General features: G+C 55.6%; 2 protein-coding genes across 2 annotated transcripts; one reads left to right on the forward strand and one right to left on the reverse strand.

Annotated features, from left to right (window-relative positions):
• Positions 1-220: 220 nt before the first annotated feature.
• IUM83_13706 (Proline rich antigen 2) lies at positions 221-20,225 on the reverse strand (the record flags this gene model as incomplete). Its single annotated transcript, XM_067938400.1, has 2 exons — positions 221-378; positions 19,991-20,225. 2 exons carry the CDS (start codon positions 20,223-20,225, stop codon positions 221-223), a joined length of 393 nt encoding a protein of 130 aa, XP_067790845.1.
• A 174-nt stretch (positions 20,226-20,399) lies between these two features.
• On the forward strand, positions 20,400-23,447 carry IUM83_13707 (uncharacterized protein; the record flags this gene model as incomplete). The annotated part of the gene is made up of 2 exons (XM_067938401.1): positions 20,400-21,105; positions 21,169-23,447. 2 exons carry the CDS (start codon positions 20,400-20,402, stop codon positions 23,445-23,447), a joined length of 2,985 nt encoding a protein of 994 aa, XP_067790710.1.
• Positions 23,448-25,461: the final 2,014 nt, after the last annotated feature.

The raw sequence follows: 25,461 nt of genomic DNA on the forward strand, positions 1-25,461 counted from the left end.
CCCTGGCCTAAGGGGACTGATTGACCAGAAGTACGGTAGATCTAAGACTGAATGTATTTATAGGTTAGTACAGATTTGGCCTGCATACAAATCCGAAGTTCCCTATAGTTTATACTAACGGAAATTACGGAATAATACCCCGGGCACTATTTAATAGTACCCCTCACAAAATCTCGAAAGGTTACTCTGTATTACCAAAAGGTTACATCGCTACCTTAGCTTACTCGTCGATCAGTGCAGCATCATCAAGAGCGTCGTGCAGCTCGTCCAGGTTAAAGTCGTCCATATCCTCGTGGTCCTTGTCAGCGGCTTCCCAGATTGTACAGAAATGCTCACCATACACGTCGTGCTTCGCAACGTGCCAGTCCAGGTAGCTGTCTGCAAACCCAGCAGCAGAGACTGAGTTAATGACAGTGTTGCTGTCAGTGGCGGTGTTGGGGTGCTGCGAACGTGTGCAGGCAGCGCTAGTGAATGGCTGGGGCTGCGTTCTATAGTGAAGTGAGGTGTAACAAGATGACTGGTCATCAGAGCAGGGTAGGGTACGTGAGTTACTGTAGGGTTACTGCCGGGTTACTCTGAGAGGGTACTATTTGGGTAGAGGGTATTAATCGGGAATTTCCGTTATATAAAATGTATCGGTTGGCTCTCAAGCCTATTGGGTCACTACTCAGAGGAGTGACCTTATGTAGCCATCCCTGAATAGTGCCCCCTATTCCATGTAACCCCGTTACATCCTCCTCCACTTAGATTTGATCATATCGACCAATCAGAGCGAGGGTACGGTGGCGACGCACATTTCACTCGCACAGTCGAAATCCATCGACAACGGCGCGAGCTCTTGCGCCTCGGCTCTCGGGCCCCAGAAAGCAACTGGCGCATCGCCGAGCAAACCCCACGGTCTCCACGACTGTAACGGGGTTACACGCACAAGTGGCTGCAAGCCACTTGTGAATTTAACAGATAGGTTATCTGTTAAAAGTTTTGGATGCTTCCTCACCTTGGTGTAAGACACACCAATGGATACATTGAAGTGGACCACCACAATGAGTGGTCCACACATACCCAAAGATCCTATTGGTAGAAAACAGCATCTTTCTACCAATCAGAGTCATGCATACTAGCGGGGCTCTGACAGCCAGCCGCTGTCAACCCCTTTTATAGATGATAAACAGTTTTAGCAGTTCTAGGAGGAAGATCAATTTACAAACAAATACAGTACTCATTTTACCTAATCTAAGTCCCTTGGAATCTTATCGGAATTAACTTATATTTGTGTATTCAAATATAATTAACCGAAGTAATTACTAAGTACTTACGCTTCCTCATACACGTTGCGCAACGAGTAAGCTAAAGTAGTGAGTCAAGTTAGACCCACTACACCTGGTAGCACTTTGTAGTCCGTCCAACGACCGACTGCTTGACGTTCGTACGCGGTGTACGAACGCGGAGCCGAGAACCACATGAGCACGGAGGTGCTCATGGAGAGCTCCAACACGCCTGCAACGCATGTTGCACGCGCTGACTGCCCCCACCTGTCTGACCCAGAGTGGGAGGCCCTCCAACGACTGTCAACAGTCATTGGAGAAGCGGCGATAGCTACAATGCTGCGTACGCTATCGCCGACGGAGCAACATGGTGTTGCTCTGGGGTTCATCATGAAGGAGCAGCGTGACGCTGCTTCCTCAGTGACGGCGTCGTCAGGGACGACACCGCGTGCTCAACCATTAAAGTTGAGCGTAAGCAATTACGTGGGAAGAGAGGGCGAGCCTCTCGTCCGATGGCTTGTCGAGCTCGACACAGCCATAGCGGCTCGACGCATCGTCGACCCGCTGTCGAAGGTCGCGTTCGCCATGTCCTGCCTTGGCGGACGCGCAAGGAGTTGGGCGTATGGACGCCGACTCTCCGATCCTACGTGCTTCAGCACGTACGAAGTGTTCAAAGAGGAGCTCAAACAAGCGTTTGAGCCCCCGCAAAACGAGTTCCGGTCGAGGGCGGAGTTCCTCGACCTTCAGCAGGGTAAGCATGACGTCCATGCTTACGCGCAGCGCGCACGATATTTGGTATCAAATATCGTGACTAACCCGATTGACGAGGCGACCAAGGTCGTCACGTTCATGAAAGGACTTAGAGATGGGCCCGTGAAGACCTATCTCTTCCGAGAGTACCCGAGTACTCTCGAAGCTGCAATCACTCTTGCCATGCAAGAAGAGTTTAGCCTGCGGCAGGCTAAACTGCATGTGAACGTGCCGAGGCCGCAACCGCGCCCGGTAGCGAGGACGGGAGGTCCGGAGCCAATGGACCTCTCGAACGCAACAACTGCTGGTTACCAGCAGCAGGGAGGTAACGTGCGATGCTTCCGTTGCGGAAGGATCGGTCACTTTGCACGGGAGTGTACAGCTCCCATGCCCCCCTGGAGGTGGCCGTCGTGGCGATGCTAGGCATCGCCGCGGACCAACAAAAGCGCGAACATCCAGTAGGCGCGGGGCGCCCTACTGGTAATGCAGTCGCGCGTGCCGACATCGGGCACGCGACACTGAGGACTGCAGCCCCCAGTGAGACCAGCTCTCACTGCAAGAAACAAGATGACAGGCCGAACCTAGTCATCCTGAAGGTTTACTCGAAGAGAGCGAGTGACTCTCTTCGAGCTTTGGTAGATTCAGGCGCGTCGAACAACTTTGTTCGACTACGAAGCCTGTCGAGACTTGACTTCGAGGAAGTAAATGTACCTCGAAGTCTTCTGGAGGTACGACTGGCAACAGGTGCCATCGTAAAGACCGAGAAGCGCGTCGTGAACGTGCGCTTCTCGTACAAACAACGAGTGTTTGTCGAACACTTTATCGTCCTGGACCTGGACGATAAGTTCGACGTGGTAATGGGCATGCCGTGGCTTGCACGGCATGATCCGGTGATAGACTGGAAGAAGCGCACGCTCGTGCGCTTCGGCCGCGACAGCGGAACAGAGAGCGATGGCCCTGTTACCGCAGCGCATGCACCAACAGGTCCGCGCGGCTCACCAGTCGAGACAGCGCTTTATGCTGCTGTCCCGGAGTGCCCAAGAAGTGCGCGAGGGCGCGCACAAGTGAAACCCGCGTCGGCAATGCTGCCGACGTCGGAAGAAAAAAGATGTGTTGGTTCCGGGAACCAACACCCACGTTCAAGCGTGTAGGGACAGTCCCTGACCCGAAGAGGTCAGGTCGACAACGGCGCGTCGGCTCCGGGAGCCGACGCACCCTCGGTCATGAGGGGCTCCGCCAATGAATGGCGTCGAGGTGACGAAGGCGTGTCAACTCCGGGGGTTGACGCTGCAAACAGTGCGGACGGTTGCAAACGTACCGCACTGACGCAATTACATGCTGTCGTGCAGCCCGGCTGCACGACGAAGCGCCATGCGATCAAGCCGGGCTTGATATCGCGCGCCCGCAGACAGGGTCTGCCGGCGAAGGGACACATTACCGTGCAGCCGGGCTGCACGAAGGAAAATGCGGTCAAGCCGGGCTTGATACCGCGTGCCCGCGGACAGGGTCCGCCGGCGAACAACTGTCCACGGCCGGGCCTGGACCAGAAGAACAACTGTTCAGAGCCGGGCTCCGCACAACAAGAAGACGGCGCAAGCGGAAAACGCTGCGCAAGTCTCGGTCCGGGACCGAGACGCAACAAGAGCAGTCTGCTGGGCAGACTGCGGCGGTGACGCCGAATGTCAAGACGCTAAGCGTCTTGACGCGCACCGATACTGGATTCCAGTATCGAGAGATGGAACTCGCTAGTTCTCCGACGACGGCGTCGGAGTTGACTTCGCTTCCAGCAATGAACTGGAATCGCTTCACGCGCGACTTGCACGATGGACGCATCGAGCAAGTCTGCGTTCTTTCGGACAGCGAAAGAACGGCGAGCGAGAGCGAAGAGCTGAGGCAGCTCTTCATGGGAAGTACCACTGAGAGTGAAGACACTCTCAGTGCGAAGACGAAGCGAGAGCGCTTCGAGGAACAAGGTTGGGACTCGCTGAAGTCGAGTCCCTATTACGAATTGTTAAGGGAGTACAAAGACGTACTCCCGGAAGAGATTCCTGCGGAGCTTCCGCAGGATAAGGGCATTCAGCACGAGATTGATCTCGTGCCGGGCACGAAGTACTGTGTCACGCGGCAGTGGCCACTGCCGCGAGAGCAAGTGAAAGCGATCGACGACTTCTTTGAAAGTCGTCGTAAAAACAGGACAAGTGCGGGAATCAAAGTCCCCGCACAGTGCCCCGACGTTCTGTGTCAAGAAGCCACAGGGCGGATGGCGCATCGTTCATGCCTACAACAAGCTGAACGATGCGACGGTACCAGCGCAGACGCCGATACCGCGAAAAGATGTTATCATCGATTCGATGGCCGGGAGCACCGTTTACAGTGCTCTCGACTTGCGAGATGGATTTTATCAAATCCTAATGCGTGAGAGCGATATCCCTCTCACGGCAGTGAGCACGCCAAGCGGCATGCTCTGGGAATGGCTAGTAATGCCACAGGGGCTTAAGAATGCCCCTGCGACTTTCAACAGGTGCGTGACGCACTTGTTGCGCTCGGTGCGCGACTTCGCACCGAGCTACTTCGATGATGTGTTCATCCACAGCCGGGCTGTGGACGGGAAGACCGACGTAGAGATGCACAGGGTGCATCTCCGGAGGCTACTTGAGCTTATGCGAAAGCATAAGCTCTACGCGAACCTGAAGAAGTGTATCTTCGGGGCGAGCGAGATACCCGTCCTCGGGTGTCTCGTAGGGAAGAATGGTGTTCGCCCTGACCCGGAAAAGGTCAGAGTGATCAATGAATGGCCAACGCTTTCAAGTGTCAAGGAACTGAGGCGGTTCCTTGGCTTGGCCACGTACTTGTGCAAGTGGAGGATTACGCGGGCAAGATCCGCCCGCTGTCACAGCTTCTTAAGAAGGAGGCTGTGTGGAATTGGACACCCGATTGCCAAAAGGCATTCGATGTAGTCAAGCGGGGCTTGACTGAGGCGCCGATCTTGGCAGTGGCTGACCAAGATCGCCCATTTCACGTAGTGTGTGACGCATCCGATTTCGCGATCGGATGCGCGTTGATGCAGCACGATCACGAGGGCCGTGATCGTGTCGTCTACTACCAATCGCGTCAGCTGAAGCCAGCTGAGCGCAACTATCCGGTGCATGACAAGGAACTCCTTGCCATGAAGTATGCACTCGCAAAGTTCCGAGTGTATTTGCTTGGGAGTAGACCATTTGTGGTCAACACCGACCATACATCACTGCGCACCGCAGTGAAGTCGCCACACATTTCACAAAGAATGGCGAGATGGCTCTCATTCTTTGCGGAGTATAACTTCCGAGTCGAATACAAACCCGGAAGATTGAACGTGGTGGCCGACGCGTTATCACGTCGGCCGGACTATGCAGAAGCTGTCGACGTCAATGCCATTGACGCCATGCGATCGAGCAAACCCACATCATCTCTGTTGGATGATGTGAAGGCCGCGTACGCGCACGACGCGGACGCGAAGCTCTTGCTGGCCTATGGCACAGCGCCTTCTGACAAGTCCCGTCAGAAGCTGCCCAAGCACCTTCGAGCGCGTGCACACCGCTTTCGTGTGCACGACGGACTGCTACTTTACAACGCAGTCGACGACAACGCGGATCGCGTTGTCGTGCCAAATGACCATAACCTGCGACTCAGGATCATGTACGAGTATCATGATGCCCCGACCGCGGGACATCTCGGACGTGAGAAGACTTACGTCCTTCTCACGCGCGACTTCTACTGGCACCACCAGTACAAGTGGGTGCGCAAGTACATCCGTGCTTGCGAGGTATGCCAACCCGTAAAGCCTGCGCCATTCGCGCAGGCTCCTTTTGTAACGGGGTTACACGCACAAGTGGCTGCAAGCCACTTGTGAATTTAACAGATAGGTTATCTGTTAAAAGTTTTGGATGCTTCCTCACCTTGGTGTAAGACACACCAATGGATACATTGAAGTGGACCACCACAATGAGTGGTCCACACATACCCAAAGATCCTATTGGTAGAAAGCAGCATCTTTCTACCAATCAGAGTCATGCATACTAGCGGGGCTCTGACAGCCAGCCGCTGTCAACCCCTTTTATAGATGATAAACAGTTTTAGCAGTTCTAGGAGGAAGATCAATTTACAAACAAATACAGTACTCATTTTACCTAATCTAAGTCCCTTGGAATCTTATCGGAATTAACTTATATTTGTGTATTCAAATATAATTAACCGAAGTAATTACTAAGTACTTACGCTTCCTCATACACGTTGCGCAACGAGTAAGCTAAAGTAGTGAGTCAAGTTAGACCCACTACACCTGGTAGCTCTTTGTAGTCCGTCCAACGACCGACTGCTTGACGTTCGTACGCGGTGTACGAACGCGGAGCCGAGAACCACATGAGCACGGAGGTGCTCATGGAGAGCTCCAACACGCCTGCAACGCATGTTGCACGCGCTGACTGCCCCCACCTGTCTGACCCAGAGTGGGAGGCCCTCCAACGACTGTCAACAGTCATTGGAGAAGCGGCGATAGCTACAATGCTACGTACGCTATCGCCGACGGAGCAACATGGTGTTGCTCTGGGGTTCATCATGAAGGAGCAGCGTGACGCTGCTTCCTCAGTGACGGCGTCGTCAGGGACGACACCGCGTGCTCAACCATTAAAGTTGAGCGTAAGCAATTACGTGGGAAGAGAGGGCGAGCCTCTCCTCCGATGGCTTGTCGAACTCGACACAGCCATAGCGGCTCGACGCATCGTCGACCAGTTGTCAAATGTTGCGTTCGCCATGTCCTGCCTTGGCGGACGCGCAAGGAGTTGGGCGTATGGACGCCGACTCTCCGATCCTACGTGCTTCAGCACGTACGAAGTGTTCAAAGAGGAGCTCAAACAAGCGTTTGAGCCCCCGCAAAACGAGTTCCGGTCGAGGGCGGAGTTCCTCGACCTTCAGCAGGGTAAGCATGATGTCCATGCTTACGCGCAGCGCGCACGATATTTGGTATCAAATATCGTGACTAACCCGATTGACGAGGCGACCAAGGTCGTCACGTTCATGAAAGGACTTAGAGATGGGCCCGTGAAGACCTATCTCTTCCGAGAGTACCCGAGTACTCTCGAAGCTGCGATCACTCTTGCCATGCAAGAAGAGTTTAGCCTGCGGCAGGCTAAACTGCATGTGAACGTGCCGAGGCCGCAACCGCGCCCGGTAGCGAGGACGGGAGGTCCGGAGCCAATGGACCTCTCGAACGCAACAACTGCTGGTTACCAGCAGCAGGGAGGTAACGTGCGATGCTTCCGTTGCGGAAGGATCGGTCACTTTGCACGGGAGTGTACAGCTCCCATGCCCCCTGGAGGTGGCCGTCGTGGCGATGCTAGGCATCGCCGCGGACCAACAAAAGCGCGAACATCCAGTAGGCGCGGGGCGCCCTACTGGTAATGCAGTCGCGCGTGCCGACATCGGGCACGCGACACTGAGGACTGCAGCCCCCAGTGAGACCAGCTCTCACTGCAAGAAACAAGATGACAGGCCGAACCTAGTCATCCTGAAGGTTTACTCGAAGAGAGCGAGTGACTCTCTTCGAGCTTTGGTAGATTCAGGCGCGTCGAACAACTTTGTTCGACTACGAAGCCTGTCGAGACTTGACTTCGAGGAAGTAAATGTACCTCGAAGTCTTCTGGAGGTACGACTGGCAACAGGTGCCATCGTAAAGACCGAGAAGCGCGTCGTGAACGTGCGCTTCTCGTACAAACAACGAGTGTTTGTCGAACACTTTATCGTCCTGGACCTGGACGATAAGTTCGACGTGGTAATGGGCATGCCGTGGCTTGCACGGCATGATCCGGTGATAGACTGGAAGAAGCGCACGCTCGTGCGCTTCGGCCGCGACAGCGGAACAGAGAGCGATGGCCCTGTTACCGCAGCGCATGCACCAACAGGTCCGCGCGGCTCACCAGTCGAGACAGCGCTTTATGCTGCTGTCCCGGAGTGCCCAAGAAGTGCGCGAGGGCGCGCACAAGTGAAACCCGCGTCGGCAATGCTGCCGACGTCGGAAGAAAAAGATGTGTTGGTTCCGGGAACCAACACCCACGTTCAAGCGTGTAAGGGACAGTCCCTGACCCGAAGAGGTCAGGTCGACAACGGCGCGTCGGCTCCGGGAGCCGACGCACCCTCGGTCATGAGGGGCTCCGCCAATGAATGGCGTCGAGGTGACGAAGGCGTGTCAACTCCGGGGGTTGACGCTGCAAACAGTGCGGACGGTTGCAAACGTACCGCACTGACGCAATTTGCATGCTGTCGTGCAGCCCGGCTGCACGACGAAGCGCCATGCGATCAAGCCGGGCTTGATATCGCGCGCCCGCAGACAGGGTCTGCCGGCGAAGGGACACATTACCGTGCAGCCGGGCTGCACGAAGGAAAATGCGGTCAAGCCGGGCTTGATACCGCGTGCCCGCGGACAGGGTCCGCCGGCGAACAACTGTCCACGGCCGGGCCTGGACCAGAAGAACAACTGTTCAGAGCCGGGCTCCGCACAACAAGAAGACGGCGCAAGCGGAAAACGCTGCGCAAGTCTCGGTCCGGGACCGAGACGCAACAAGAGCAGTCTGCTGGGCAGACTGCGGCGGTGACGCCGAATGTCAAGACGCTAAGCGTCTTGACGCGCACCGATACTGGATTCCAGTATCGAGAGATGGAACTCGCTAGTTCTCCGACGACGGCGTCGGAGTTGACTTCGCTTCCAGCAATGAACTGGAATCGCTTCACGCGCGACTTGCACGATGGACGCATCGAGCAAGTCTGCGTTCTTTCGGACAGCGAAAGAACGGCGAGCGAGAGCGAAGAGCTGAGGCAGCTCTTCATGGGAAGTACCACTGAGAGTGAAGACACTCTCAGTGCGAAGACGAAGCGAGAGCGCTTCGAGGAACAAGGTTGGGACTCGCTGAAGTCGAGTCCCTATTACGAATTGTTAAGGGAGTACAAAGACGTACTCCCGGAAGAGATTCCTGCGGAGCTTCCGCAGGATAAGGGCATTCAGCACGAGATTGATCTCGTGCCGGGCACGAAGTACTGTGTCACGCGGCAGTGGCCACTGCCGCGAGAGCAAGTGAAAGCGATCGACGACTTCTTTGAAAGTCGTCGTAAAGCAGGACAAGTGCGGGAATCAAAGTCCCCGCACAGTGCCCCGACGTTCTGTGTCAAGAAGCCACAGGGCGGATGGCGCATCGTTCATGCCTACAACAAGCTGAACGATGCGACGGTACCAGCGCAGACGCCGATACCGCGAAAAGATGTTATCATCGATTCGATGGCCGGGAGCACCGTTTACAGTGCTCTCGACTTGCGAGATGGATTTTATCAAATCCTAATGCGTGAGAGCGATATCCCTCTCACGGCAGTGAGCACGCCAAGCGGCATGCTCTGGGAATGGCTAGTAATGCCACAGGGGCTTAAGAATGCCCCTGCGACTTTCAACAGGTGCGTGACGCACTTGTTGCGCTCGGTGCGCGACTTCGCACCGAGCTACTTCGATGATGTGTTCATCCACAGCCGGGCTGTGGACGGGAAGACCGACGTAGAGATGCACAGGGTGCATCTCCGGAAGCTACTTGAGCTTATGCGAAAGCATAAGCTCTACGCGAACCTGAAGAAGTGTATCTTCGGGGCGAGCGAGATACCCGTCCTCGGGTGTCTCGTAGGGAAGAATGGTGTTCGCCCTGACCCGGAAAAGGTCAGAGTGATCAATGAATGGCCAACGCTTTCAAGTGTCAAGGAACTGAGGCGGTTCCTTGGCTTGGCCACGTACTTGTGCAAGTGGAGGATTACGCGGGCAAGATCCGCCCGCTGTCACAGCTTCTTAAGAAGGAGGCTGTGTGGAATTGGACACCCGATTGCCAAAAGGCATTCGATGTAGTCAAGCGGGGCTTGACTGAGGCGCCGATCTTGGCAGTGGCTGACCAAGATCGCCCATTTCACGTAGTGTGTGACGCATCCGATTTCGCGATCGGATGCGCGTTGATGCAGCACGATCACGAGGGCCGTGATCGTGTCGTCTACTACCAATCGCGTCAGCTGAAGCCAGCTGAGCGCAACTATCCGGTGCATGACAAGGAACTCCTTGCCATGAAGTATGCACTCGCAAAGTTCCGAGTGTATTTGCTTGGGAGTAGACCATTTGTGGTCAACACCGACCATACATCACTGCGCACCGCAGTGAAGTCGCCACACATTTCACAAAGAATGGCGAGATGGCTCTCATTCTTTGCGGAGTATAACTTCCGAGTCGAATACAAACCCGGAAGATTGAACGTGGTGGCCGACGCGTTATCACGTCGGCCGGACTATGCAGAAGCTGTCGACGTCAATGCCATTGACGCCATGCGATCGAGCAAACCCACATCATCTCTGTTGGATGATGTGAAGGCCGCGTACGCGCACGACGCGGACGCGAAGCTCTTGCTGGCCTATGGCACAGCGCCTTCTGACAAGTCCCGTCAGAAGCTGCCCAAGCACCTTCGAGCGCGTGCACACCGCTTTCGTGTGCACGACGGACTACTGCTTTACAACGCAGTCGACGACAACGCGGATCGCGTTGTCGTGCCAAATGACCATAACCTGCGACTCAGGATCATGTACGAGTACCATGATGCCCCGACTGCGGGACATCTCGGACGTGAGAAGACATACGTCCTTCTCACGCGTGACTTCTACTGGCACCACCAGTACAAGTGGGTGCGCAAGTACATCCGTGCTTGCGAGGTATGCCAACCCGTAAAGCCTGCGCCATTCGCGCAGGCTCCTTTGCAATCACTACCGACTCCGTCAGAGTGTTGGAAGTCCATGTCTTTGGACTTCATCTTTGGTCTTCCCCCGGACAGCGGAGGGAATACCGGTGTTGTGGTCTTCGTCGACCGCTTCAGCAAGATGTACCATCTTGCTGCGGTGCCGGCAGAAGTGACCGCGAAGCAGACGGCCCGTCTATTCGACGACATGGTGTTCAAACACCATGGCATGCCGACCGACATCGTGTCGGACCGAGACCCGCGCTTCACAGCGAACCTGTGGCAAGAAGTGTTTACACTTCTTGGGAGTCAGCTTTCAATATCGACTGCGGACCATCCGCAAACGGACGGCCAAACCGAGCGCGTGAACCGCGTGCTCGTCGACATTCTGAAGAGCTACGTTCACTCGTTCCAAAACTGGAGCGAGTGTTTGTCGATGGCAGAATTCGCCATCAACAACTCGGTGCATGCCTCGACCGGGCATACACCGTTTTATGTGAATGCCATGCGACATCCCCGTCTGCCGAGTTTACTCGGAGTGGTGGCTCCCACTTTAAGTGGGGGAGGATCTACGACTGCAACACAGCAGTCGCAAAAAGCCGCTGACACCTGCACAGTGTCAGCCGCGACAACAAGGAACAAGACAACCACGTCTGCGCAGGGCGTAGACTTTGGCAGGAAGAATCAAGGGTCAGCGCCCTGCGCTGACCCCCAGAACAAGGAAAACGAGTCTGTGCAGAGCACAGACTCCACAAGGAACAAGGACCACGGGTCTGCACAAGGCGCAGACACCGCGAAGAACCACACAGAGGCCGGGCCTCTTGCGGAGAGCGAGCTGAATGACTTCAGCTCGGATGCAATCAATTTCATCACCAAAAGACAAGCCGTAATTCGGTTTGTCCAAGACACAATAGCAGCTTCTGTTGATCAACAGAAGCTGAACGCAGACAATGCGGGCAGAGGCAACACAAATGAATTTAAAGTTGGTTCATTAGTTTTGTTAGCTACACAAAACCTGCCTAGACATGCAGTTTCGGATTTCGGAGCAAGTAAGCTTGCTCCGCGCTTCATCGGGCCGTTCACTGTGTTGGCACGGCACGGCAACGCATACACGCTAGACATACCGTCTAGCATGCGCCTCCATCCAACCTTTTACGTCGGACGGCTGAAGCCATACCTGCAGCACGAGCCATCTAGCTCGGCTGACCCGAAGCCTCGGCAGGAGTCGAGGCAGAAGCGGAGGACTTGGCCTCGGCGACGAGCAGCCTCTCCTCCAGCGCGCGGACGCGCTGGAGCAACCCCTTCACCCGGGTCCCCAACTCGACTTGGATATTCGAGGCGGTCTGCGAGACCGCCGCGACTTGGGCCTTCTGGTTTGCCAGCTCCTGCTGCAGGGCGGCGAACTCAGCGCCCTGCAGACGCTCCACGGCGGTCACCCGGTCGTGGAGAGGCGCATACTGATCAGCCCGGGGCTGATCATACCCGGGCGTGTTCCCACCCCCGCCACCGCCGATCCGTGACGCCCGCGGCTCAACCCGCTGGATTGTTGAGCGGATTGTTGACCATAGTATCCCGAAAACGAACCATCAAGGGGCTCGTTTTCGTATTCGTTGGAGAGGATTTCCTCCTCATCGAGATACATGGGAGCCGCGGAACGTCTTGCTGGAGGACGTTCCGGAAATGGTGAGGGCGTACGAGGAGCAATACGCGTTGGTGCAGCAGAAGTAATACGAGCGCTGCGATCATCGCTAGCGCCCGAACCCTCACGTGCTAAGAACTTAGCACGGAGCTCTTTGAGACTCTCGGGCACACGGAACGACGTGTACCCGTTCAGGTCGCGGTCGCTCAAGCGGACCGCGCCTGGGAAGCACTTCGTGCACTGAAAGCCATCGGGCACATCGCACGGCACATTTGCCTCCTCAACAGCAACATGAAGTTGCTCCAGCTTTCCACGCTTCGAGTACGTCTCGAAGCGATCACGCGCTTGCTTAATCCGATCACGGTAAGCACTCGGCCTCTTGTTGAAGTTCTCAACAAAGGCGTTCCAGCTTTGACAAAGTGCCTGCCATTCGGGCACTTTGCTGCGAGAAGAGGTCTTCTTGCTTTGAAACCATCGGAGCTCATGAAAGAGTCCGATGTAGTAATCGCGCCTTTGATGCGTTTCCGCATCAAAGTGCAGCTCGGCAGCCACAGCATCATCTTCGATGGCGCTCCATACGTACAGCGGCACCTCATTCGGAGGTACCGAGTTCCCATACCGGTCCGCGATCTCGGACGCGGACGGCATCCATGGATCGCGCGCTGCACCTGCTGCGCGCGGAGTACTGAGGCCCCCAGCGGAAGCGAGTGGGGTATCGCTCTCAGTACGCGAACGCTTCGAACTCGAAGCGTCCGATTCGTCCCCTTCACGCGGACGAACGTTCTTGGCATGAGGGTCGAGCGATTCGCTCGACACTGAGTCTTTACGCTTTGAGGGCGGGTCCTCCTCGCCCTCCATGTCTTCATCGTCGTCGTAGAAGTCGACGACGTCGCCGTACTTCGCCTTCTGACGCTCGAAGTAGTCGTCGATGGAGAGATGACTCCCCACCGACTTTGCGGACTTCTTCTGAGGCGCGCTCATCATTGAATGAGCGTGGGTTTCTTCTCCAAACGCGGAGAATTGACGAATGGTCAATTCCGAAGATTGACGTGCGGAGACCCCGCGCGTCTAACCTTAAGGGGGGGATGGTGTAACGGGGTTACACGCACAAGTGGCTGCAAGCCACTTGTGAATTTAACAGATAGGTTATCTGTTAAACGTTTTGGATGCTTCCTCACCTTGGTGTAAGACACACCAATGGATACAATGAAGTGGACCACCACAATGAGTGGTCCACACATACCCAAAGATCCTATTGGTAGAAAGCAGCATCTTTCTACCAATCAGAGTCATGCATATTGGCGGGGCTCTGACAGCCAGCCGCTGTCAACCCTTTCATAGATGATAAACAGTTTTAGCAGATTTAGGAGGAAGATCAATTTACAAGCGATACAGTTCTCATTTTACCTAATCTAAGTCACTTGGAATCCTTTCTTACTTAACTTATATTTGTGTATTCAAATATAATTAACCTAAGTAATTACTAAGTACTTACGCTTCCTCATACACGTTGCGCAACGTGTAAGCTAAAGTAGTGAGTCAAGTTAGACCCACTACAACGACGACCGGAAGCATGCCTCCCAAGCGCAGCTCGCGCGGTGCGAAAGCACCTTCGAAACCCCGGACCGAGAGGCCGAAGGCCTAGAAGGCCAAAGCTAAGATAAGTCGGCCGCGCTGAAGGAGGCCACGGGCGCGGCTGTAGTGGGCCTACTTTGGCTCACTACTTTAGCTTACTCGTCGCGCTACGTGTATGAGGAAGCGTAGGAGTTTATTAATAATATGAATTATTATACTTGAGTCCACAAGTATAATATAAATCAAATAAAACACCAAGTAGCTAGTTTAAGGTAAAATGAGAACTGTATTGTTTGTGAATTGATCTTCCTCCTAAATCTGCTAAAACTGTTTATCATCTATGAAAGGGTTGACAGCGGCTGGCTGTCAGAGCCCCGCCAATATGCATGACTCTGATTGGTAGAAAGATGCTGCTTTCTACCAATAGGATCTTTGGGTATGTGTGGACCACTCATTGTGGTGGTCCACTTCATTGTATCCATTGGTGTGTCTTACACCAAGGTGAGGAAGCATCCAAAACGTTTAACAGATAACCTATCTGTTAAATTCACAAGTGGCTTGCAGCCACTTGTGCGTGTAACCCCGTTACACCATCCCCCCCTTAAGGTTAGACGCGCGGGGTCTCCGCACGTCAATCTTCGGAATTGACCATTCGTCAATTCTCCGCGTTTGGAGAAGAAACCCACGCTCATTCAATGATGAGCGCGCCTCAGAAGAAGTCCGCAAAGTCGGTGGGGAGTCATCTCTCCATCGACGACTACTTCGAGCGTCAGAAGGCGAAGTACGGCGACGTCGTCGACTTCTACGACGACGATGAAGACATGGAGGGCGAGGAGGACCCGCCCTCAAAGCGTAAAGACTCAGTGTCGAGCGAATCGCTCGACCCTCATGCCAAGAACGTTCGTCCGCGTGAAGGGGACGAATCGGACGCTTCGAGTTCGAAGCGTTCGCGTACTGAGAGCGATACCCCACTCGCTTCCGCTGGGGGCCTCAGTACTCCGCGCGCAGCAGGTGCAGCGCGCGATCCATGGATGCCGTCCGCGTCCGAGATCGCGGACCGGTATGGGAACTCGGTACCTCCGAATGAGGTGCCGCTGTACGTATGGAGCGCCATCAAAGATGATGCTGTGGCTGCCGAGCTGCACTTTGATGCGGAAACGCATCAAAGGCGCGATTACTACATCGGACTCTTTCATGAGCTCCGATGGTTTCAAAGCAAGAAGACCTCTTCTCGCAGCAAAGTGCCCGAATGGCAGGCACTTTGTCAAGCTGGAACGCCTTTGTTGAGAACTTCAACAAGAGGCCGAGTGCTTACCGTGATCGGATTAAGCAAGCGCGTGATCGCTTCGAGACGTACTCGAAGCGTGGAAAGCTGGAGCAACTTCATGTTGCTGTTGAGGAGGCAAATGTGCCGTGCGATGTGCCCGATGGCTTTCAGTGCACGAAGTGCTTCCCAGGCGCGGTCCGCTTGAGCGACTGCGACCTGAACGGGTACACGTCGTTCCGTGTGCCCGAGAGTCTCAAAGAGCTCCGTGCTAAGTTCTTAGCACGTGAGGGTTCGGGCGCTAGCGATGATCGCAGCGCTCGTATTACTTCTGCTGCACCAACGCGTATTGCTCCTCGTACGCCCTCACCATTTCCGGAACGTCCTCCAGCAAGACGTTCCGCGGCTCCCATGTATCTCGATGAGGAGGAAATCCTCCAACGAATACGAAAACGAGCCCCTTGATGGTTCGTTTTCGGGATACTATGGTCAACAATCCGCTCAACAATCCAGCGGGTTGAGCCGCGGGCGTCACGGATCGGCGGTGGCGGGGTGGGAACACGCATGATCAGCCCCGGGCTGATCAGTATGCGCCTCTCCACGACCGGGTGACCGCCGTGGAGCGTCTGCAGGGCGCTGAGTTCGCCGCCCTGCAGCAGGAGCTGGCAAACCAGAAGGCCCAAGTCGCGGCGGTCTCGCAGACCGCCTCGAATATCCAAGTCGAGTTGGGGACCCGGGTGAAGGGTTGCTCCAGCGCGTCCGCGCGCTGGAGGAGAGGCTGCTCGTCGCCGAGGCCAAGTCCTCCGCTTCTGCCTCGACTCCTGCCGAGGCTTCGGGTCAGCCGAGCTAGATGGCTCGTGCTGCAGGTATGGCTTCAGCCGTCCGACGTAAAAGGTTGGATGGAGGCGCATGCTAGACGGTATGTCTAGCGTGTATGCGTTGCCGTGCCGTGCCAACACAGTGAACGGCCCGATGAAGCGCGGAGCAAGCTTACTTGCTCCGAAATCCGAAACTGCATGTCTAGGCAGGTTTTGTGTAGCTAACAAAACTAATGAACCAACTTTAAATTCATTTGTGTTGCCTCTGCCCGCATTGTCTGCGTTCAGCTTCTGTTGATCAACAGAAGCTGCTATTGTGTCTTGGACAAACCGAATTACGGCTTGTCTTTTTGGTGATGAAATTGATTGCATCCGAGCTGAAGTCATTCAGCTCGCTCTCCGCAAGAGGCCCGGCCTCTGTGTGGTTCTTCGCGGTGTCTGCGCCTTGTGCAGACCCGTGGTCCTTGTTCCTTGTGGAGTCTGTGCTCTGCACAGACTCGTTTTCCTTGTTCTGGGGGTCAGCGCAGGGCGCTGACCCTTGATTCTTCCTGCCAAAGTCTACGCCCTGCGCAGACGTGGTTGTCTTGTTCCTTGTTGTCGCGGCTGACACTGTGCAGGTGTCAGCGGCTTTTTGCGACTGCTGTGTTGCAGTCGTAGATCCTCCCCCACTTAAAGTGGGAGCCACCACTCCGAGTAAACTCGGCAGACGGGGATGCCGCATGGCATTCACATAAAACGGTGTATGCCCGGTCGAGGCATGCACCGAGTTGTTGATGGCGAATTCTGCCATCGACAAACACTCGCTCCAGTTTTGGAACGAGTGAGCGTAGCTCTTCAGAATGTCGACGAGCACGCGGTTCACGCGCTCGGTTTGGCCGTCCGTTTGCGGATGGTCCGCAGTCGATATTGAAAGCTGACTCCCAAGAAGTGTAAACACTTCTTGCCACAGGTTCGCTGTGAAGCGCGGGTCTCGGTCCGACACGATGTCGGACGGCATGGCATGGTGTTTGAACACCATGTCGACGAACAGACGGGCCGTCTGTTTCGCAGTCACTTCTGTCGGCACTGGAGCAAGATGGTACATCTTGCTGAAGCGGTCGACGAAGACCACAACACCGGTATTCCCTCCGCTATCCGGGGGAAGTGTGGCGATGCGGGCACCAAAATCAGGGAATAGCCTCGCGGCTAGACCTCGATCTCAGACCACTCAACTCAGAATCTGAGATTAGATCTCAGATCCCAATCTTGGTGAGGCGTGTGTTCCTCACGCTTGCAATCCCTTGACTTGGTTCTTCCTAAGGCTACGCTGTGGGCCCAGACTTGCGTCGGCCACACCAGCTGCCTCCGAACTCGACAGTTCCCAGATGCCCCCAGACGAAGCTTGCTCCGTGCTTGGAAGGCCCTTGTACGCACGTGCTGAGTCCGCTGTGCCCCGTTTTCTTGAATATAAACACGTTCACTCCACACACACTTAGTCCACTTCTCTTCTCAGACCCTTGGACTCTGGGCCTTAACAGCCTCCTCCTTGCTCAGCGACTCCGGCTTCGAGTCGCTTCCAGTCACGACACTTTCTCCGGCGGCTCAGACTGAGAGCCGCACAACGGTCTTCACTCGCCCCTCAGACCAGAGTGGCCCCGAGAGTTGGCTCGGTCTGAGCCTGCCTTGATCCAGGGTTCTCGCTCTACACCCTGGGACTTCCGCGCACCACGCCTTGATGTAGGCGACACAGCGAAGCTGGGAACCACTACCCCAGACTATTCGCGCCACACGGATACCACTAGCAACCCCAGAAACCACTATCCCAGGTGTTGCTCTGCCGAAACCTCAGAGCGGAGTACCTTCCGCCCGAAAATATGAAGCACCGCCAGGAAACCAGCCAACCAGCACGAAAACCAGCAAAACCAATGTCTCGCGTGTGGAAATACAACAACGAAGGCAAACCGGGCCGAAACACGAAAAGGCTTGGTTGTTGAACTTGAATTTATTTGGAGTTAGCTGAGCTTGACCGTAGAACACTCGTAGCGACTCCACTTGACCTTGCGCGCGCCGCCGGGGGCAGGGACTTGGTCCCTGTGAAGCAACACGCCCGTTGGCGCAAGACGAACTCCGCAGCTTGCGGTCTTCGGGCAAAAAAAACTCTGATTATTATCATGCACATGCACATACAAAGGGCCTATCAAGTAAGGGTGCAAACATCTCCTGGGTACACCTTGAACAAGGGTGAGACACCCACTAAGCTACTGGTTTGGCGACGCCCGTGAATGCGTGTCGCTGCCTTGGCGTCCTTCCATTGACCTGTCTGGGTCAGTCATCACTTGACTACACTGATTACACCTGGGTGCAAATCAGTGATATCCTGATTACGCCAGGATCTTGTGGCCGGGATTGGGCGGACTTGGTCTGTCATCACCTGATTACACTGATTTCTCTGGGTACAAATCAGGTGTAATCCGGATGACGCCCAGATCCTGTGGCTCCCGTTGGCCCAGATCCATAGGCGACTGGTCAGGCCGAATCTTGTGTGCCTGACACAAGGGGCCGAAAAGATACAACGGGGCGACCCTTCAGAGTGACCTTCCAAGCGGCAACCGCCAACTTCAAAGAGCAACTACCGCTGCCCCCAGACCGGCAATGTAGCCATCGGTTGTGTACCCACTTCATATGCGAGACCACGAAGTCGCACTTCAGGCCCTGCAGGCACGCCATAGGCTCTTAGTCACGTCCTAGGCTCGGAGCGTCAGCTGTCTTTCACCAGTGTCCACTTATCCTCACGAACATCGTGCATCCAGACACCAACTTGCGCCCACAATCACCGTGTCTCAGTTTTGGCACAAGTTGAGGGACTGCCGGGCTGAAAACCTGAGCTGGGGGCAAAAATACGATGTTAATTCCATATCCCGGCTGTCCAACCGATTTGACATGTCTCAATTCTGGCTCGAATTCTGGGAATCTGAGTCTGGGAATCTGAGCTGGGGGCAAAATTACGATGTTGATTCCATATCCCGGCTGTCCAACCAATTTGACGAGTCTCAGTTTTGGTTCAACTTCTGGGACTCTGAGTCTGGGAATCTGAGCTGGGGGCAAAATTACGATGTTGACTCCATATCGCAGCTGTGGCACCCCAGAGCCGAGATGAAATCAGGCGCCGCACGCCACGCCCTCTTCCCAGACACCAGACTGCACATCTCAGAGTCTGGTCCTCAGGCAAACCCCAGACCGAACTCCAAAGCACAAAGTCTCAGACTTTTGCCATCACTCTCAGGTCTCAGAACCCCGGGCATTCCAAACTGTGAAGTCACCAATCTGAGACCTGGGGTCCGAGACTTAAGCAACCATGGGGCTTCAAATCACAGACCCAGAAGGCCAGGGCTCAGCTCTCCGCCTATAGACCGACTCAAGGCCTGGAACCTCAGATCTGTGGCCTCTAGAACGATTATCAGACCTCAGACCCCAGACCGAATCCAAATCTCAGCTGGGGTCGCTGCAACTCGACGTTCGCAGAACTCAGTTTCCAGATGTAGCCAGCACAACTTGAATTATATACAAAAAACAGACTTGGGTCAAGAAATATCCACGTTTCAAGTGACATGTGGCCGGTACGTGATAGGGTTTGGGCTTCTGACTGATGGGTCCTGGCCTAGAATTGGCTCGGACCTCGTCACAACCGTCCCTTATGTGCGCTGGGTCCAAAGAGATCATTCTCGAGTTGGCCCCAACGCACATAACCGAAAGATGCCCACACTCGTCCTGGCCGCGAAATCTCTTGCCGCGGCTCCCGGGCCTCGGGCCCAGACATTTCGCGACCAGTCCGGAGTCACAGAACTTCACATTGCAGCGCTGGCACGCGCAGCACAATTTTCGGATGGCCGACGACCGCGCGGACGACCAGCGGCTCCCCGCACCATCGCAAGGTGGCGGCGGACAAGACGCGGGGTCGCGGGGCGCTCCTGCGGCTCCCACAATCGCCGGCAGTGTGTCCACGACCACAAGCAGCACGTTCACGGCCTCTGGCAGCACTCCCACGGCTTCCGTCACCGTGTTCACGGCGACGGCGACCTCCACAAGCGCGTTTGCGTCGTCGGCGACATCCACGAGGGCGCACACGGGCTCCACGACATCTTCGGCAGCTTCCAGCATGTCTCCGGCGACTCCAGCATCCGCCTCGACTGTCCCGCGCTCTGCACCGGCACTACTGGCTTCGCAGCCACCGTCCGGCAGCACCACGAGCTCCTGCACGTCGATTACACCCCCCCCTCCGCGTCCACGACGCTCGCATCAGTGAGCACGGCAGCCTTGACGCCACCGCCAGCGTTGCCAACGCCTTCGACGACGTCTCCGGCGGGTCCACGGCGGTCGTTCACGCTCTTCAGTCCCTCGCAACACCACCCGTCGTCCGTGCCGTCCACCATTCGGGTCCGCGCGACGCTTGACGACATCGAGAACCGCGCAAACCTCGTTGAAGGGTTGGATGGGGTCGCGCGCATTGAAGACGTCACGCGCTTCTCGAGCAACGAGTTGGCGTGGTTGAACAGGATGGCACATGTCACCGCTTCGCAGGACGTGATCCAACCAGTCGCTTTCGCGCCGCTGAACGTTTCGGATCCAAGATCGTGTATTCGCTTCGAGCGAGAGACTGTCCCTCTGGTGCAATGTTTCGGCGTGGAGCACTTCGCGCGCCGCGTTGTCGGTACGGCCCAGTGCTTGCAGCGCGTGCTGAACTACACTCAAGCGCTCGAGCGTCCCAGTCCCGGCGGTGCGACCAACATTCAAGTCGGACAGCTCTCGGCCGAGATCAATCGGCTGACCGTGGAGCTGAAGCGCGACCGCGAGCGCCATGCTCAGGAGATGCGAGACTATCAAAGCTCCTACCAGTACGACGCTGCCGCAGCCGGGCGAGAACAGGTGGTCCGTGGTGAGCTCCAGGCCGCCGAGGCTCAGCTCAATTTCCAGTTGTCCGAGAACAAGAAGCTTCGGGATCAGCTCAGGGCGCAGCCACCAGCTCCACCTCCGGCCAGCAGTCCGGCTCGACTACTTCAAGCTGAAGTTTAAGCGCTAACCAAGAGGCTGAACTACGCGCAAGCTGAGAACCAAGCGCTTTGCGGGCAGCTGAAGAAGTGCGGCAGCGACCTCGCCGCCTGCCAGAGCACCCTGCACGCCAGCGACGTCTACACCACGCAGCTCAAGCACCAGCTACTGAGCGCGGTCCCGTTCTCAGCTGAGGCGCTGATGAACTTCCTGATGTCGAACTGCAGGGATTCGGGGCACTGGGAGCACCTGTATGAGCTGCTTCAGCGTTTCCAGAGCCAGACGGACGTCACAGCCAGCTTCAGGACGACGCTCCAAATCTCGGCGCGGGACCAGACCTCGGGTGACTGTGGGCCCTACGTTCCGCTCAACTCCGCCGACCCAGTATCAAGCCCAGCGTCCACGATCGTTCTCAGCACTGCGGCTTCGACGTTGATGCCTCTCCTGGGTTCGGCTGTGCCTCCGGCGGCGCCAGTGACATCGGCTCAGGTTCCCACTTCGGCCCCGAACCTAGTTCAAGCCTCGGCGCAGCCCAGCGCCAAGTCAGCTCAGCCCAAGGCTACGTCAACAGCAAAGCCGAGCAAGAAAAAGAACAAGAAGCCAGGCTCCACCCGGACTCCTTCGCTGAGCAGCGCCCGAATGGCTGGTGGCAAGGCAGCCAAAGCTCCAGCCCAGCCGAGCAAGTCTTCAGGTCTTCTCGCCGCTTCCAGCACTAGTCCATCCAAGCACCTCAGGATCAAGCGTATCAACGATCGGATGAATCTGCCCGGCTACCCTTCGTCCCATTCGCCCCAGAAGGTTCGCGCCTCCAAGGAATCTCCTTCCCGGGTCTCAGATCGTCTGGAAGCGCTCAAACTCCCACGACATCTGCCGTGGGAGCATGTCCGTGGCGACGTCAGGGAATTGATGCGCGCCGGCGTCGACTTCTGGGACCCCGTGGACCAGGCCGGGAAGTCGCAACTCCTGAAGGACCAATTTGGGAAGAAGGCCCTCGTGAGCATGCTGGTCTCGGCGATCAACTGGGAGCGACTGGATTCCACGCCTTGGCTGGCGTACGTGCCGTCAGCATACTACGAGGCAGCGATCAAGCGGGTCCGCGACGTACACTTGAGTCAGCTGCCGCCCAACTGGGATCCCTTGCCTGAGAAGCCCAGCCCGGAAGACGAGGACGACGACTCTTCGATCGACACTGACTTCTCAGATGTCGACGACGATGCCGATGATGATGATGATGAGCTGGGCAGTGGCGGGCACTACCAAGTCAAGAGCTCCAAGTCAGGTGCCGCTTCAGGGAGAAGCTCGAGTGGGGGCAATAGGATACGCGACCCAACTTCGTCTGCCGGTGGCTCAACTTCCAAGCGCGGCAAGACTTCGTCCCGTACGACTTCGCATGGTAGGTCCAGTCCTGTTGATCCGCAGCTTCCAGTGTCTGACCAAGCGATTGACCCAGCTCGTACATTGGCTCCGCAGCAGATTTCAGCTCGCTCGAGTGGACGCTCTAAGGCAGGGCTCACATCGCGCCCAGACGATGGAGTTATCGAAGATCCGCAACCTGGCCAAGGTAGCTGGCTGCATTATAGCAGCAGAGTCCAAGACATTCCTCGGCAGACGTTTGGCTTCCCCAGATACGCGCCGTGCAAGAGACATATTCAGCACCTGCACCAGCGCTGGGAGCCGGTCGAGTACTTGGAACTTCTCAAGACCAAGCCCTGGGATGCCATGTGGAATCAGCGAATCCAGACTCTGGTATTCTTTCGATGTCGCGATCTGAGCCCGGTCATGGTTCGCGCTCTGAAGCACATTGTTAACTTCATGAGCCTCTGGCGGCGAGCTTACTGGGAACGCTTGCACTGGGTCACGATGGATACACGTTTTGATTATGAAGCCATGGCTGCAGGTATGGGTGTTACTGGGCTTGTGGGCCTCTACCGTGACCGCAAGGAGCGCAGTGCCGAGTTCGAGGTTCGACGTCGGGAGCTCCTGGATGATCTGGGACGCGTCAAAGGCTACACGGATGATATTTGGTACAAGCCTGGACTCCGGATCGTCCCTCACGATCCTTGTCATTGGATCCTTCGCGACCCAAGTCGCCAGATCTCGCTCCCAGATCAGCTCGAAACTTTGGACGATGCGGAGCCGGCTCGCACGCAATTCGCCACTCGCAGCTCGGACGACGCGTTTCTGGACCTGGCCCCGGTCGAGCTCCAAAGAGACCCACTGGACGATGAAGAGCGAGCCCAGAATCCGATCGACCCAAGCATCATTTACGATCAAGCTGGGTTGGAGAGAGTTTTGGAGAGCCTTCGGCGCCACCGAGGAGAGGAGGATGAGTAGTCCACAGAGATGTAGCGTTTTTAACTTAATATGACGTCCTCACAATTTTGCATTGCGTGTGTCACTTGAGTTCTTATGCATCTCAGCTTGTTTTCACTTCCTCAGCTAGGAACCGCTTCGACTCACTCCAGGCATCTTCAGAATAGGGTAAACATGTAAAACTTCAACAAATTTCAAACGCAAAGCAACATTAACACATCCACGGTTTAGGCTGAATACCTCTACTGAGCCTCAGGCTCAGGAGATTCATCGCCAGACTGCATAGCTTTAAACCGTGCCTGCGCTCGCATGCTCTTGTTGAATTCGTAAAGTAAAGCTCCACAATTCAGCTGCGACATCGGCAGCCACTCCAACTCCGAATAACCCTTCCACTTTACCAAATACTCTCGGATTCTTCTCGACGTCCGGGTTCTCTTGACCCAGCGGACATCTCGGATGGCCTCAAACTCATAGACATGCTGCGTTTTATCGGGCTCGTCAATATCCTCGGGTAGTAAACCTGCGTCTAGATCATCTTCCTCAGAAACATCAATCTCAGCTGTGGGTCGGTCTGGGAACAGTGCTCGTGGCTTGAGTCGACTCACATGAACCCACAGGTAGAGCTTTTACCCAGTCCCCTCGATTTTCAGCTTGCACCGATAGTCATCTGAGACTTCCAAGAGCCGGAACGGCCCATGCCAGAGATGAGCAAATTTCTTGCTTAGTCCAGGTTGCACTCGGGCCAGGTATAACCAAACAGCATCACCGACAGCAAACCCTGACTTTCGCCTTTCAGAGAGTTCAGCCCAGACCTTAGTCTGAGCTTTCGAACGTTTTTCTTTGGCTTTAGTTTAGAGATCCTTAGCCCAAGCTTGGGCGTACTCATATTGCCTCTGCACGTTCCGTCGCCACTCGTAAGCAGTCCTTTGATCCAGCCCAGCGGGGGAGATCCCAGCATAGCTGATACTGTGCTCTTCGGATCCCAACCGTGAACCAGATAAAATGGAGTGTCGAGACGAGTAGCGTCGAAGGACGTGTTCAGAGCCCACATCAACTTTTCCACTTGGTCGTCCCAGTCGCTTTGGTCAGGCTCGGAGACGTAAGCTCGGATAGCTCGGACTACCGTTTGCACAGAGCGTTCTTGCTGGCCATTGGCCTGAGGGTGATAGGCTAGGGTCGCACGCTGTCGACTTCCCAGCATTTCCCGGAACTTGGTGAAAACCTCACTCATAAACCGAGGATCTCGGTCATGACGCAGCATTTCTCTCGCTCCAAACCTCTGAAAGACATATTCCATGTAAACCTCAGCCACATCCTGAGCTGTAGTAGAACTCATAGGTCGCCCAATGACATACCCTGAGAAAGCACACTGGAAAAGCAGCAGGAATACATTGCCACGGTCTGACTTAGGAAGCTGTGTCACAAAGTCCATAGAGACCACCTCAAAGGGCCGAGACGCCAGAATATTTCCGGACGAAGGCCCTGGGTTGGGCGGAGCTCCTTTAGTAGTGACACAATCCACACATTCCTTGACATAGCGCTCCACATCTGCATACATCCCAGGCCAATAGTATTCCTGGCGAAGTCTCTCGAAGGTGCGAGTAATTCCCTGATGGCCGCCTTGATAATCTTCATGGCTCTGCTGCAACAGATCATCCCTGAGAGCGGAAGGTACTACCAATCTCAGATTCCCAGTGGCGTCCCTGGGTCGACCTGGGTAGGACGGCTCAGATAATACAGGATATCCCGAGAGTCTAGCACGTAACGATCCATAACCTTGGCCACATCTTCAGCTTCGGCAGCGAACATGTCTTCAAGCTCACCTTGAAGATAAGCTCTGAGCTGTTTTGTCCAGGGCTCAGCTTCTTGCTGCACGAGGATTCGTCGCCACCTTTCGGCTATTGATGCGGCGGGTGTCGTCATCTCAGGTACATACCTAGGCTCTGTTTCAGCCTGGATTTCTGAAGTCTCAGTTGGGGGTTCGTTGTCTGCATCAGCGCCTGCTTCTTGGCGCCGGGCTTGATTACGAGTGACC

Source organism: Phytophthora cinnamomi (genome assembly GCF_018691715.1).
Source record: "Phytophthora cinnamomi strain GKB4 chromosome Unknown Contig44, whole genome shotgun sequence".
In the NCBI taxonomy this organism is placed as follows: domain Eukaryota; phylum Oomycota; class Peronosporomycetes; order Peronosporales; family Peronosporaceae; genus Phytophthora; species Phytophthora cinnamomi.